Here is a 15,163-nt window from a genome sequence, read left to right as displayed (position 1 = left end):
CACCTACTCCTGCCTACTCCTATTGTTGTTAATATCGTAGAGCTTCAGAAATCTAAAAAAAAAAATAATTGGCTAGACTGCTCACATCTCAATTTAGCAACGACTACCCAAAATTATAATAAAAATAATACTGCCTTGAAGTCTGCAATATTTTATGAGGAATGCTTCATTTTGTCGGACAACGCAAATCTGATTCATGTACTAAATCACTAGTCCGTTGTACTCAAGCCCATTTCGTAATTTGGTAAGAGACACTACACATAGCCTTTTGTTATACTTCCAAGAAGACACTTCAGAAATCTAAAGAAAAAAAAAATTGGCTAGACTGCTCAGATCCCAATCTAGCAAGGACTACCCAGATTATAATAAAAATAAACCTGCCTTGAAGTCTGTAATATTTTATAAGGAATGCTTCATTTTGTCAGACAAAATCACTAGTTCGTTGTACTCAAGTCTGTTTCATAATCTGGCAAGAGACACTTCACAAAACCATTTGTTATACTTCCAAGTATAACATTGCTATCCAATTTAAAATTATATTACTACTATCCTTGAAGTCATGTCTGTCATAACCACGACCTCCTGCAGCAGGAAGAATTTTAAATACAATCCATGCTCCAAAATTTCTGGAATATTATTTAGCCAACCAAAACAACACCAGAGATAAAACCCAATATCTAGCAAATTAAATATCTCTCTTTAGTACAGATATGGGCAAGGAATATTTCTTATCTGAATCTGCCATTCTTATAAATATATTATATCTGAATATTTAATCTATAGACAAAGTTCTTATCCCTATCTCTGGCAACAGAATCTGAAGCAAAAAATCTTTTCAACTTAACATTTCTATAGAGAAAAACCGTCAATGTCACCATTATCAATGCCTGACTGAAATGAAAAAAGAAAAAAAAAAAAAAAGAAGAGACGAATGGCCGATGCATAATGCATGTCTCTTTTGGCAGTCGACCAATTTAACACGACTTTATTGTGTTTGTTCTGTGTCCTATCAAAAGTAATTTCATTTTGATGCAGTTTAATCAAATCTCCATCCTTGGGGGCCCGGGCCTATCGCTCGCTGGCCGTCCACAGACCTCGATGCAAATCAAGTTATATTGCCACTGCCGAGAACTGTACAGTGATTTGCACGATCCAAAAAATAAATTCTATCCCCTCCCCCCCCCCCAAAAAAAATAAATAAGTAAAATACGAAGGAATTTGAAATTAAACACGGAACCTCCTGGGCTAGGTCAATGATTAATAAACTGATTTGCTAACTATTTCCATTTGGTTGTATGATTAACAACTCCCGGAGAACTATTTTTAAAAAACGACTGATACGAATAAAAAAAACATCACATTTCAAATTCACATGTACTATGTTTTGCTTGATTTAAATGTACGTCTGGTTTAAATTACTTTGGATGGTTTTTTCATTTTTTTTTCTCAATTAGAATCAATATTGGAAATACCTTATCACTATCGGCATGAATAATTCTTCATAGCTTCGTAATGTGAGATAACAAAGGGAAAAAAATGGAATAAAATAAATTTAAAAAGGAAAAAAGGAATAAAGACCAATTATCTAAGCACAAATGTCCCTATTGGCTGATACAAACAATAAAATAATATCAATTCGTGCGACGCATCATCGTAGAGAGCTGATGCAGCCCAGCAGGCCAATTGCCATGGCAACAAAGTGGGGGAGATTGTGGCACTGACAGAAGCCATCTATTCAGCGAGGCTGGACAACCCACGACGGAAGGTTGAGGAAGCCTTGATATCTATTCAACTCCAGACTCGCGTGGGGCAGATAAAGCCTAATGGCTTAAAAGCATTTACAGATACTCCGACATCTTCAAGAGAATTTGTTGATACGTGGAGGACGTAGAAGAATCTTAATGTGCTTGATTTTTTTTTCCTCCCTTAATACATCCCTTGAGGTCTTGACTTTTGTGCCAAAAGGCAGAAGTGAAGGAGGCTTAAAAAATGACATAAAGTAGACGGAAAATAAAAATCTACAGTGTATGGGGAAAAAAATGAAATACATTCTTTGACTTTGCTAAATAAACTTGACTAACGAAACTGAATTCAATAAAAACAATTTTGCTTGTGAAAACTATTTAAGTAAATAAATTTAGAGGGACGACAGGGAACATAAAGTTTTTCCCAAGCAAAACATCTCACAGACAAACTGATACGAAAGGGCTGGGACTACACACTTCATCAACAACTACAACACGTTGCTAGCTGCTCTCACCATCAATTAAGCAAACCACGTGAAACAGGTGTTTCCAATATGCAGGAATATAAGCCTGCCTAAGGTCAACCTGCGATTTGCTTGCGTCGTGATGGAACTAGCCTTGGCTAAGGTGATCAATCAGTTGGCGAGGAAAGAATGTTCGTTCTTTGCCAGCTGATTTGTATATTGTAGTTACATCAGGTTGCTGTTTGCGCTTCGTACAGCGCATACAATGTACATACTGAAATTTTTATCCTTGTGGAGACATTTCTTTGTTCTCGTGTAGTAAAGTTTTCGAGTTTGAAAGTGTAGTTTCAAAATGCTCTTATTTTAACCAGAATTAATTTCCTTGGCTGAAATTCGGACTTATCCCTTTTCTAAAACTCTTCCATTTGCGACAGATTAACCCACCTTGGAAATTCCTAGATTTTGAGTAAAATCCATATATCTATTTCGTGAAAACCTTGTGGAGACGTATTCATCTATAGAAATTGCCCTGTGGAGACGTATACAATCTTTTTGTTCCCTATTGTGTGCATGTCTCCAGAGGGCACGGTGTATCAGATCATACATACGGCTAGTGTTTATGTTTTAAGGGGCCAGATACCATCATAGAAACTATTGACGAACGCCTTGACCAAGGCTAGTTCCGTCGTTGCGCAGGCATTTCGCAGGTCGACCTGAGGCCAGCTTAACAACAGAATCATTCAAATGTTGGAACTGGGAACGGAGGGTTCAGTGAAAGTTTCAAACGAAGGATTAGGAATCCAATTTGAGTTTGTGACAAATACATTTCGGGGCGGGGAGGGGGGGGGGGGGGCATGATGCACACCGAACAATACAAACCAGGCAGATTATATCTAATAATGGGATTTTACAAACAATCTAGTCAAAATCTAATCGAAAGAAAGTATGGATTAAAAACAGGCGCTAGAAGTAAATTTGCAGCATATACATACTTTGCAAATAATCCTAGTGGCGCATTCCACCTCTTTTGGCGGCTTTTTGGGACGAAACTGAACAACCAAATATTGCGGGTTAATACAAAAGGCCATATATTGTTAAGTGGCTGTTAATCCATGCCATTTTTTCGAATAACAAGATTAAAAGGAAAGAACAGCGTTAGTGAGAAAGCCACAGCGAGCGCGAGTTTTTTTTAGTTGAATCAGTGGGGGATTATTTTAAAGGCACTCTGATCTTACACAGTTCAGACCTCAAATCCTTGTGGTGATAATTACGGTCATCGTTTTTGTCTTTTCAATAAATTAACATCTCGGACATGAGAAACTGATCCAGACCAGAGTGCCCCTTTAATGCAGGAGGAAAGATTGACCCTTCACCCTGTGTGTGCGTGTGTCTTTTAGACAGAGTCCAAGCATAGTGGTGCTTCTTCCTTTAAAGGTGAAAGTGGATCTGGATCCCATGGACAGAAGAAGGTTCAAATAGAGAAAGACAGAGGTACAGACTAATTAAAATGAAGTATTATAGAGGAAAATAAAGGAAAAATGGAATGGCATATGAAATGATAGTATTGGCATACTTAAACCAAGCAAATTATACAAAAGATATTATATCACATGATGATATCATTGTGGTACTATAGAATGAATGTTACTATAAGAGTGAGTATTAGCTGCAAAAAAAATCGGAGATATAGCACAAAAGTATCGCTGAAAGCATCGTGAAGAATTCTTTACTTCATAAAGATGTTTCTGTCACAAAATAGCATCATGTCTTGAAGTATTAATGTGCACGATTGTGGCATGAATTAAAAAAAAAATTGTTATTTTCTGAAAACTGTTATTAAGATAGATGTATCATGGAAAATGCAGCAAATTTGGGCACTTTTGGCTGGATTTTAGAGATTGAAAAGTTCAGTATCGCATAACAGTGGGGAAAAACCAGAGAAAACAACCTCATATGTACACCTGCATCTGGAAATTGCACTGACCCAAAACAGGTGTTACGGAGCCCCTAGTCAATCACAAATCAGGGTTTTCTGATGGCTGGTCTGGGTGTAATTGTTCCCCAAGAATCTAGACACACTTCTAGAACACTTCCTACTACTAATGGTACAACTACACTGATAACAAAAGCTGGCCGCTGCACGTTGAGGACCATGGGGCCAATTGACCTATCGCTGTTTGCGAGTTAGCCATGCCCCTTAGATAACCCTATGGAATGTTTGTACCCCAAGTTTTGTTTGTCTCAGATGTTGCGCGTTCTGCGTCCATTTGTATATCGTGTAATTGGACAATATTTTAAAAGCTGCGTTGACGGATTCTAACGCGATTCTAGTGTGATAGGTCAAGTTTAGGGATCTGTATTACGCACATTCGCTTAGCACAGATAAGTGTGCCTTAGCAACGACAGGTTACCAGCCAAAACATCACACAAAGTATACAGCTGGTGACTGGTTCCCCGCTGGAATTTTCTGAGTGAGAAAATTTGCTTGGCACTATTTTCTACAAAGATGCTCCGTGAAACTTGGCCAAGTAAATGAAAAAAAAGAAAGCCGATCGCAAATAATAGAGTAAAGGCTGCCTCAGAATTACTCGGCTACGGCTAGGGGTAACGCACATGTCTATGGAAAGTGGCTTCAGCCGCTGTGTGATTGCTAGCCGCAGCCATGTAACTGTGGCGCAGCCTTATTCAAGAATCATCATCAATGACGTTATGGTCTTGTTTTTATTTCTTCTACTCACCGGGTGCGGAGTGTGTGTCTCTGGTCGTGCTCTTCCTGATCGTAGGGTCACCGTTCTTGACACCGCTGCTGCTGGAGTAGGCCGAGGTCCTTGTTGTGCTTCTTGGCGATAGGCTGCTTCCTTCTTGCCAGGGCCTTGTCACCTTCCGTTTTTCTTTGATCTGAAACAGAGTTTAAAAAATGTGTATTATTTATTTGGAATAGAAGAACAAGAAGAGTAGGAAAAAAATTGTACAAAAACAAGGATTTTTCTCAACAACAAAAACTAGCTGGGGAGGCTGGCTCATACATATGCCAATGATAAGCAAATATGATGTCACACAACACTTGTGTCAAACTTTACTGGCAGTGAAATGTTGTCAACTTTTGTGCCTCTGGAGCATAACTATTTTGCCTTAAGCCCACAAATTTAAATTATCAACGCTGACGCAATGCGCAGCATCCAGCTGCAAACACCATTCATGGAAACAGATTGTATTACAGTTTATCAAAAACAATCAAAAAGAACCTGGACATTATTGTATTACACTGTATTTATTCTCTGAAAAATCAATAAAACCATAGAGTGCTCGTGCGTTTAGGCAGGGCGGTTTTGGGTGCAGTGACTGGAGGGTTAAAAAGGACTGTTGTTTGTTTGTTTTTACTTGTATTGATATTAAGAACGATATAAAAATAATATCAATTTCAATGCATGAATTGGGAGAACAAGACCACTCAACTAATGACCAGTTTTTTCAGCACAAAAAAACCCACTTAATAAAGCAACATGGGAGTATAACAAGAACATATTGCATAACAAGTCATTTGGGATGTTCAACATAACCATTTGGGCAATTCCATGGTTACTCACGTTACATTTTGGATGTACTTTTGAGTTTCCTTGGGCTGAAATTACCTTACTGAAAAGGTTTAATAACTGTTATCCCCATGGTAGATAGAGTAGACCTAGACCTACCTAAGCACCAAAGATGACATTCAGAAAACTGTGTTATGTATGATAAACAAGACGCACAAAATCGGTTACTCACGTTACATTTTCGTAACAGTTATTAAACCTTTTCAGTAAGGTAATTACAGCCCAAGGAAACTCCAAAGTACATCAAAAATGTAACGTGAGTAACCGTGGAATTGCCCATCTTGATTTATGGGTGTGATGGATAAGATACAAGTCTGAGAATTTCTTCTTCTTTTTTTTGGTGTGCCTACCTTGATGAGTGGTCCGCTGAGGCTGCGGGAACCAGCGCTTCCAGTACTGGACTCAGATGGTGAGCGAGAGCGCCGGCTTCGACTGGACTGGAAGGGCGTCAAGCCTTGGGTCACGCCCTCGGCCAGAATGAACTGCTCGCGCAGCTCCACGTTGGTGCGTCCCTTGGCTAAATACAAACACAAATAATAAATGTATACAATAAACAAAATCTAGACAATGCCTGTTTTTCCTTCAACCTTTTGAGACTTTGTAGATGTAATCATTCAAAGAAATTCGAAATAAACCAAACAAATTAGTCATTGAATAACACAGTTTGTCCTTCATATTTTTTTTGTATCACCAGAAACTGAAGAATCCAATTTTGATGGAATTAAAGAGTAGCAATATGTCAACTTATGGAGAAAAAAAATACTTGAGAGAAATAAAAGTTGATATCCATTACCCTTGGAAGGGGATACAAGGGACTAAAATATTTAAATACGAAGCAAGAAAAGTTGTCAAGCCCAAGCATTAGACCAGCATCTTAAATATGCATTTGAACTATATGTCTCTCTCAAAGATGGCCATTGCTGTAAGAGAACTGCAACTGCGTATTTTACGTAATCAAGTGTGCAGTGTTGAAAATGTTCCAAACACGCGTGCTTGTTGCTCGAAATGTGTTCAAAATACGACGCAGCGGAAGCGTGTAATGTAAGTGAAATTAAAAAGGCTGGCGCACATGGCTGGTCTGTAGAAAATGACGTCATTTGCGAGAGACCTATTTAAGCAAAGTTCAGCCTTTTCTAGGGGCGTTTTGATGAGAGACAATTTTTTTTTTAACTGCGAGCCTCAACTTTACTCCATTATTTTTTATCAGACTCAAAGAGCGTGCGAAAAATCATATTAAAACTGGGGGATTCAGGACTGTTAAGGCACTGGAAAATATTTGGAATGTTCTAAAATTCCTGGATAATATTGTTCACTTAACCATTCTAGGAATTGGTACTAAGTTCCAAAAGAGAAGATCAAGCAGAGAGTAAGACTGCCAGCAGAGTGGTACAGGAGGGAACGTCTTCAAGAAGGGGTAAAGGCAGGGGAACCTCAGAAGGTTGCAGTTACGGGATTCCAAAAAAAACAACCAAACTTTTGCATGCACAATGACCGTTCAGAATCATGCTTACCCCTCACGCCCTTATCGGGCCCAAAGCTTCTTAAAACTTCTTTGTGGGAATTTTCAACAGGATACAAGAAAATGTTAATGAAACAAAAATTGTACTCTTTACCAAAAACTACTGTCAATTGTCAATAAAATGTTGTGAAGACAAAAACGTCTCAGATGAGGTAGCTACCTTATACTGTGTTACAACTAAAGCTGCCTCCTCACAACAGGTGCAAATCGCAAAGTGTTGTTGTTTTAAATTCCATGTTATGACTGGTCTTTAGTATAGCCAACTTCGTCTCCACTCCAAAAATCCTGCCACATTCAAACCAAATTCACCAACTACTGGCTTTGTGCACGAGTATTTTGTCTCTCCATAATGTAATTGGTTGAAGGAGCCCGGAGCACGACTCACACGAGCCTGGTGCCACCGCAGAAAATGCCTGTTGCCAGATTAGTCTATATCAGATACTAGACCAATATTGTACTGGAATGTATCAAGTTGATGGATTAAATTGTTGGAACTTTAACCAAAGCTGGCGTGAAGCCGTGATTTCGTAAATTCCCATGACTATACTTCACAAGAGTAATGGGATGTTCCGGAATTAGCCATAAGCCCTGCCCACTGGTTTGGTGACCATAGCTACCATGGTCACCTGACCAAAACTTGTGACCTAATTGGTCAATGCCCACTGTTTGATTGACAGGAATGGTCCATTGCAACAAGGGGGTGTCATTGCCTTACCTCTGCAAGGATCGTTCTTGACCAGGAATTCGTCCAGTGCCAGCCAGCCGCCGCCCACGCGCACCATGACGGTGCTGCGCAGGATGCGCACCAGGCGCATCTGCTGCGACTCGCCGAAGCGGTATTTGGTCTCGGCGATGCGCTGCACCTTGAACTTCTTGGAGCAGGTGCAGAGGTTGCACTGCCGCTTCACCTGGGGGGAGGGGGGGGGGGAATAATTGGGATGGAGGTTTTGTTAACCATTTAAAAAAGTGTGAGGTATTCTAAAGACCAAAGAAATCCACAATATAAAAATAAAACGTTTTCAAACCAGCCAATGTACAAATTTCTAAGACTGGTTGAAGCCTAAAAATGTACGGCCTTAATAGGCTGTTAAACATACACCTTTTAAATTTCTGAAATGGTCTTTTCATGATGGACAAACTTATGTCACAATTTCTTAAGTTTATTTGATATGCAAGTGGAAAAATAGCAAATATGCCTAAAATCTGTTAAACCTTTATGTACATTCAAAATAGAAGGGCATCGTTTTGTATTTATCATTTCTCAAGGCATGCAGTGTGGTGGGTTATGTAAGGGTCTTTTCCGCAAAGCTGAAGTTTGCGCGCATGTATGCTAAGAATGCACCTCCCCCGCCCCTTGTTAACTGACTTACCTCATCTTCGATCTTCTGAGCGTCAGTCGCTGGGTGGGACTGGCTCTGGCCACTCTCCCTCTCCGGCCACAGCGCGGCGATGAACTCCTTGTAGTCCACGTAGCCGTCGCCGTCCCGGTCAAAGATGTCTACCACGGCGTTCATCTCCAGCTGGTTGGTCGGGAATTCTGTGGAGGAGAAGACAGAGAATTTGAAACCTGGTTTTACTCTTTAAATATGGAATTCAATGTCTCACTGAGTAAATTGTTTTTTACCGTTAGGAATCCCATGCCTACATAAAGCAGGATTGACTAGCCGTGAATGTTAAATTTGATACAGCTTTTGCTTTGGCAGTAGGTGATTGATAAGTTACCTGCTTGCGTCTGTTGATGGAATTTGACAAATCACGGTGCTCAACGCAAATGTGATCTGATTGTTGGTGACTAGCCTGTGTACACAGGCATGGCAGGGAAAGCAAATTAAATTTTGACTGTCTGGGACTGTCAGACTTACTGGAATTGATGATTCCGTCCGAGAACTCCTTGCGAGTCAGCTTGCCGTCACGGTCCAGGTCCAGCTTGCGGAAGAAGTCCATGACGCGAGCCTTCTTGTGGCTCATCCAGCGCACGTAGCGCTGGCGCCAGTCGTCAAAGTTGAAGTTCTTCAGCTTCTTCAGCTGTGGAGGAAAGTAAGAAAAAGTGGGCTGACTTAAAACAATGCCATGCTTGAATTGACGAAAAAAAAGGTTACAAAATATTGGGCCAGTACTGTAAATGCTCCAATTATATGACTAGCTTTTGTGCAGATGCAGAATTGATGTAACTGTGGCTAACCCATAAACTTTAAAAAAATAAATAAAAAAAATTGCTGAAAACTTTTAAACAAAATTTAACAAAAGCAAACACCAACCTCTGCTTGTCTGTCGAGGGCGTCCTGCAGCCTGCGTCTGCGTTCCATGGCCATCAGCCAGACTTGCTTCCACTTGTTGTGCAGGGCGGCCACGCGGGGGTTGCGCGAGGCGTCCGGGCCGGGGCTGGGCTCGCGGCTCATGGGCCGGCTGCCCTTGCCGCGGCGCGAGCGGTCAAGCATTGGGATACCGGCAGGGCCGATGTCCGTGGAGCGGCGGCGCTTGTGGGACTTGGTCAGGCGGTCGACTTCGGACTGCCTGGTGGCCATGTCATCCTCAAATGCCTGGGGAACAGAAGAAAAGTACCGAGTGAAAAGCAAGTCCTCAAAAGGTGAAGGGAATTCTGGGTTTTTAAAATGTTACTTGTGTCTGTGATGGCTTATGTTGTGCTTCGAGTTACAATTCTTGTTCCTTTTGCCATGTCACAGCGTTACATATTTTACTTTTTCTAGCGTTTTGCATTTATTGTCTTCTTTAGCCTCGCTTAGTTTATGTGTTTGGGTGATTTTTGATGTATTTGAAATTTTTTTTTTTTTTTCAAATTTAACATTTAAAAAGTCCTTTCAAGCTAAACATTGTCTTCTCTCTATAGGTTTGCTTCAAGCTTGCGAGCTACAGTGCCATGGTGCTTTTGAGGAATCCTTGGTTTCGTTTACCAGAAAATAAAACTGATGAGTGACTATTTTACCTGGTGTTCCTCCAGCAGCTTGTTGATGCGATCGATGTCGTCGGGAGTGGGCCGGGTGTCCCTCTCCTGCAAGGTGTTCTCCGACTGCTCCAGCCACTTGAGTAGCTTCTCCAGGAGCTCGGCGTTCTCCTGCAGGTTGGTCAGGGCATCCTCCAGCTTGTCCTGTCTCTCCTGGTACCAGTTCATCACCTGTAGAAAGGAAAGTTTGCAATTTTCATCAGGCCTGTTTTGAGGCGAGTAAAAAGATTCTATACACTCTTCTCCACCAAAATTTCAAAGAGGATACTTCTGCACCCCTACCTTCCAAAAAGTGAGGGCAGCTACTCAACAAATAATGTAATTATTTTTCCTTATTTCTCACTAAGATCCACAAATTAATCTGTTTCGCTTTTGAGAAAGATCTTGCTAGGATCCAAACGGCAGAACCTCTACTTTTTTTATTTGTATATTTCAAGAAGTATTCATTATTCACTTTGGTTATGCACAGGTAATAAAGACAATTTCACACATGATTGCAATACGCATAAACAAAATTTGGCATTTCCACATTTTATAAAATAGTGCAAAAATGGGAGCTTTAGCCAGAAAACTATTAAACTTCGGCACAAGAATGCATAGTGGTGACAGGGACCGTTTACAGGAACACCTATCAAATGATGTCAAAGCAAACATTTAGTTTATGGAGATGGAAAGTTGGACTGACCTCTTCCCATCTAGCTTGTAGTACTGTGATCCAGTGTTTGATGACGGTGACAGCGTCTGGGTGGCACTTGGCCAGGATGGCCTCGCCCAGCTGACAAGCCTCGTTCAGCCGTCCCTCGTGGGTGTCGATTCTCAGCTTGAAGTCCTGAGAAAAACAAAAAACATCCAAAAATATAAATTCTCAAAACTTCGTAAAAAATCTCCAAGATGTCATACCAATCGCAACTTTGCAATGCCCTCTTTATGGAAGAGCACGTTCTGATGAGGACCATTTAATAGTCGACTTGGGGTTGATTTGTGACATCACATACACCTGTGCACTGATGGGAACATGCGAATGCCTTTAGTCAAACGATAGTCCAAACGTCATCAAGAAACTTCTTGGTCTGAGCTACCTGCTGTGGATTATAATGCACGCGGCTATTGATAACCAGCGAAGCAAAACTGCCCCAGGCTAAATGGTAGACTAGAGTAGTCCAACTGTCCTGAGTTGGAGTGAAGTCTGTCGAGTGAAGTTGGTCTATCATTAACCGTACTTGTCAATCTAACTTGCTCAAGTTTGTCGCTGCCAATTCAATTTGGCGCTTTGGATAGAATTTGACAGGACATATTACCCTGTGGGCTTCCAGTAGATCTTGGATGATCTCCTTGTCTTCACTCAATGGTCCCTGGAATTTGAGGGTCTGTTCGGCATCGGCGAGCCACTCCAGCAGCATGTGCACCGCCTCGTGGAACTCCTCAGCCTTTGGAAAAAAGAAAGATGAGCAAATTCATAGTCATTTGAGAAGAAAACATATTTCAAGTCAGGTTGGCACAGTGGTACTTTCTTCGCCTTCCACCTCTGTGGCCTGGGTTTGAATCCCATCAAGGCAAACATGTAGAATGGTTTCAGTGCCTGCCTGATAAAAAAAGGCTTTCCATGGAATATCACTATGGGGTATTCCTCCCACCAAACTTAACAATTCTTCAAGGGGATTTTTCAGGATTGTGAGTAACACTTGAAACCTTTGAAAACTGTTGTGAAGTGGTTTCCACTTCACTAACTGCTTAACCGATTAGAACCTGTACTACATTGTATTACATTGTGCTTATTTACTGAAGAATCCATAAAGCCATAGAGCGCTTAGGCGCTTTCAGGCACTAAAGTGAGTAATAGGCAGGGTGGTTTCGGGTGCTACAGTGACTAGAGTGTTCAGGTTATCTTTACAAGACGAACAAGTATCCTCATGGTTCTGAATTTAAAAAATGTGTTCTTATACTGAATTCTCATTATTTATTACATTGATGTTTGAGTGAGATAGATTGAATTTCATAGGTTGAAATAATCAGGGGTTTTAAACCCTCTGCTTCATCTCACGATTCAGCACAAAGAGATTTTAGGCATCGGAGCCCCTTTCAATCTCTTGTCAAGTGCTGCTGTCTAAGTCAATGATAACTAAGGGGGAAAAAACCTAGTGCTGACAACAGACTTAGCCGTAGCTCTGAAAATTCGTTTTGGACATGGCCTATGGCTATGAGGAGAAGTCTGGTGCCTTACCTCCTTCATGGCATCCTCCAGGCGGTCCTGCTTGACCAGACTCAGCTGGCAGACGTTGTCCCACTTGATGCCCAGCTCCTGCACCTTGGACTTGAGGTGAGAGGTGTCCTCGCTGGACTTCTCCATCAGGTCCTTGGCCGACTTGTTGACCGAGCGCACGCTGCTCTTGCGGCTGCCCAGGTCTCGCTGGAAGCTCTGTGGATATAGAAAAAGAAAGCATGCTACATCGTCAAGGAGGAACTTTGTGCAGGAATGCCAAAAACTCACTGCTCAAGGGCTGAAATATTTGCCAAAATTGCAATACACCATACAGACTCACATTGCAATACCACACACTTGTTGCGTATGTCGGCAGTGAGCGTAGCACACTAGCATGGTGATTGTTCGTCATTCAATGTGATTGCGGCGAGTCTATGCAGAAAACCTACCTTTGACCAAACGCGCTCAGTACAAGTCTAACACGCTGATAACACACAGTACATAACCAATTTTCTTATTGGTTTATGAGCTGTATCCATACAAGTTTGTATGACGCCCTCAACAGACCATGCACGAAGCGATTACCATACACCCGTACACATTTTTTTTACCTTGTGAGCTTCCATGAGGTTCATGACAGTGTCGATGTCGCCGTGGACCAGGTTGTTCTCATTCAGTTTGGGTTCCACCTCGTACAGCCAGTCCAGCAAGGCTTGCAGGGCGTCCTTGAACTGGCCGCTGTGCAGCAGGGATTCCTCCAACTTGCGTTGCCTGTGGAACGAAGGACACAAATGAATAAAGACATTCTTAAACCCCAGAAGTCCTTTTTTAATATGTCCTCAGTCTGGGTGCTAGTAATTGTAAAGGACCGGAGTTTGGTTTTGTTCCCAATCATGCAATCAGTCGCGACCCCTGGCAAACCTGGTTGAGCCCCTGCAGTGGTAGAGTGTGCTATCAGCAATTTTATTCAAATCCAGTCTTGGGAACATTGGCAGCCTGACCCAAAAAATTCCAAGCATACCTTACACAGGCTGTATTCAAGCTAAAGTGTGCATTCTAAAGACCAAAGAAATCCACAATACAAAATAAAATGTTTTCAAACCAGCTAAATGTACAAATTTCTAAGACTGCTTGAAGCCTAACAATGTATAGCTGCTTCTGGCTCTCCTAATTCCTCTTCAGAAAGGTGTGACTCCGTTTTCCTACCTGTCGACCGATTTGCCGCAGACGGTATCCCATTTGTCCTTGAGGTCCGTCAGCATGCCATTGATGATCTTGGTATCAGCTGGGTTACTCTTCTCTCGCAGGGAGCGGCCGGCTCGCAGAGTGCCGTCGTAAGTCGGCTGCTTGGATCCCAGAGAGCGCTGGAGCTCCTGTTAATGGAGTAGAACAGTAGATGGTCAAACGTGCTCCAACAGTATTTACGTTTGTTAAATTTATGTATCCATTTTACCTCTGCGCCAAACAGGGATTGACTTGTTCAGTTAAGCTTTGAGATCGCAATAACATAAAAGCATGAAGTACAAAGATTATAAAAGGCAAGTTACCTTGTGTTTCCTGAGTTGAGCTTTGAGGGTCTCAGGGTCGCTACCGATGGATTTGTCCAAGTCCAGTTTGTTCTCGGCTTCATCCAGCCAGTCAAACATCTTCTTGTACTGGTCAGCAAACTGGAAGGCAAAACGATGATCACTTACAACTAACAAGTACAATTCATTCCTCAAAACAGGATATTGCATGATTTTTACAATGTTCATAATAATTCTCTAATGAACAGATTATAACAGTCGATCTTCTGCCAACCTGTGCAAGTAGTCACCCGTAATTGTTTAAAACATAGAACCTATTTATAATCCTCGGAATAATTTAGTACCGCGCGAATCTAGAACACTATTCTAAAACAGGTGTAAAATAGTGTCACAGGTGGTGGACAGAGACCAGCCCCCAATTGTACCTGTTTAGAGCGTTTGAAGCCGGAGTCAAGCTGTCGGCTGCGCTCGTTGCAGCGGTTCTGGACCCTGTCCCAGCGGTTCTGCACGCTGATCAGCAGGTTCTTGATCAGCGTCACGTCCTGCTTCTGGCTGAAGTACTTGAGCTGGGTGCCGGTCCGGTCCAGGTCTTTCATGGTGTCTCGCTTGGCTGCAATGTCCCGAAGGAAGTCCTGTCACGGTAAAAAAAAAATATAGTTTAGTTCAGTTCATTATGAGTAGGGTCAAAGGCAGACAAGCATGCACTATCCGACAGACAGTCAGGGAACCAGGCCAAGATGGCTGCAGATGAGACAATGTACCTTGTGCTCTGCAATCTGCTGGTTGACAGTCTCCAGGATGGTACTTGGAGGCTTGGCAGCATTCATGGTCTTCTCGGCTGTGGTCAGCCAGGTGATGAAGGACTGCAAGGCATCGTGGAATTGCTGGGCCTGCTTCAGGGCATCTTCAAGCTTGGTCTAGAAAAAGAAATAACAGGGAAAATTAAAGACCAAAATTAGTTTTGTGCATCCTTCTATAAAACTGTTTAAAATTTGGGGGGTTGTTACAGTGTTGCACTCGCATGTAGTGGCTAGGTATTCAGAATGAAGGTGTGGACCTGACCTGGGGATCACAGATGTTGGTGTCCCCCAGCTGGACAATTTACAACAATTGCTGCACTCAGGAATGGGCACCTGTTTGTGGGAGCACTTCTT

At 41.9% G+C, this 15,163-nt stretch overlaps 1 protein-coding gene across 1 annotated transcript in view; it reads right to left on the bottom strand.

Annotated features, from left to right (window-relative positions):
- The window catches only part of LOC119728943, a 288,712-nt gene that overhangs the window by 5,414 nt on the left and 268,135 nt on the right, over positions 1-15,163 (bottom strand). Inside the window, exons 209-223 of the mRNA XM_038201391.1 lie at positions 14,771-14,926; positions 14,435-14,641; positions 14,031-14,150; positions 13,690-13,856; positions 13,095-13,254; positions 12,505-12,699; positions 11,582-11,710; positions 10,969-11,112; positions 10,266-10,454; positions 9,580-9,861; positions 9,184-9,346; positions 8,692-8,858; positions 8,037-8,229; positions 6,153-6,319; positions 4,948-5,107 (exon numbers count right to left, since the gene is read on the bottom strand). Coding sequence (XP_038057319.1) covers positions 4,948-5,107; positions 6,153-6,319; positions 8,037-8,229; positions 8,692-8,858; positions 9,184-9,346; positions 9,580-9,861; positions 10,266-10,454; positions 10,969-11,112; positions 11,582-11,710; positions 12,505-12,699; positions 13,095-13,254; positions 13,690-13,856; positions 14,031-14,150; positions 14,435-14,641; positions 14,771-14,926 — 2,599 coding nt within the window. The remainder of the gene's footprint in view (positions 1-4,947; positions 5,108-6,152; positions 6,320-8,036; positions 8,230-8,691; positions 8,859-9,183; positions 9,347-9,579; positions 9,862-10,265; positions 10,455-10,968; positions 11,113-11,581; positions 11,711-12,504; positions 12,700-13,094; positions 13,255-13,689; positions 13,857-14,030; positions 14,151-14,434; positions 14,642-14,770; positions 14,927-15,163) is intronic.

Source organism: Patiria miniata, unplaced genomic scaffold (genome assembly GCF_015706575.1).
Source record: "Patiria miniata isolate m_02_andy unplaced genomic scaffold, ASM1570657v1 HiC_scaffold_20, whole genome shotgun sequence".
Classification (NCBI taxonomy): domain Eukaryota; kingdom Metazoa; phylum Echinodermata; class Asteroidea; order Valvatida; family Asterinidae; genus Patiria; species Patiria miniata.
Note: the sequence above shows the minus strand (reverse complement) of the source record. Positions and strands in the feature narration are given on the sequence as shown.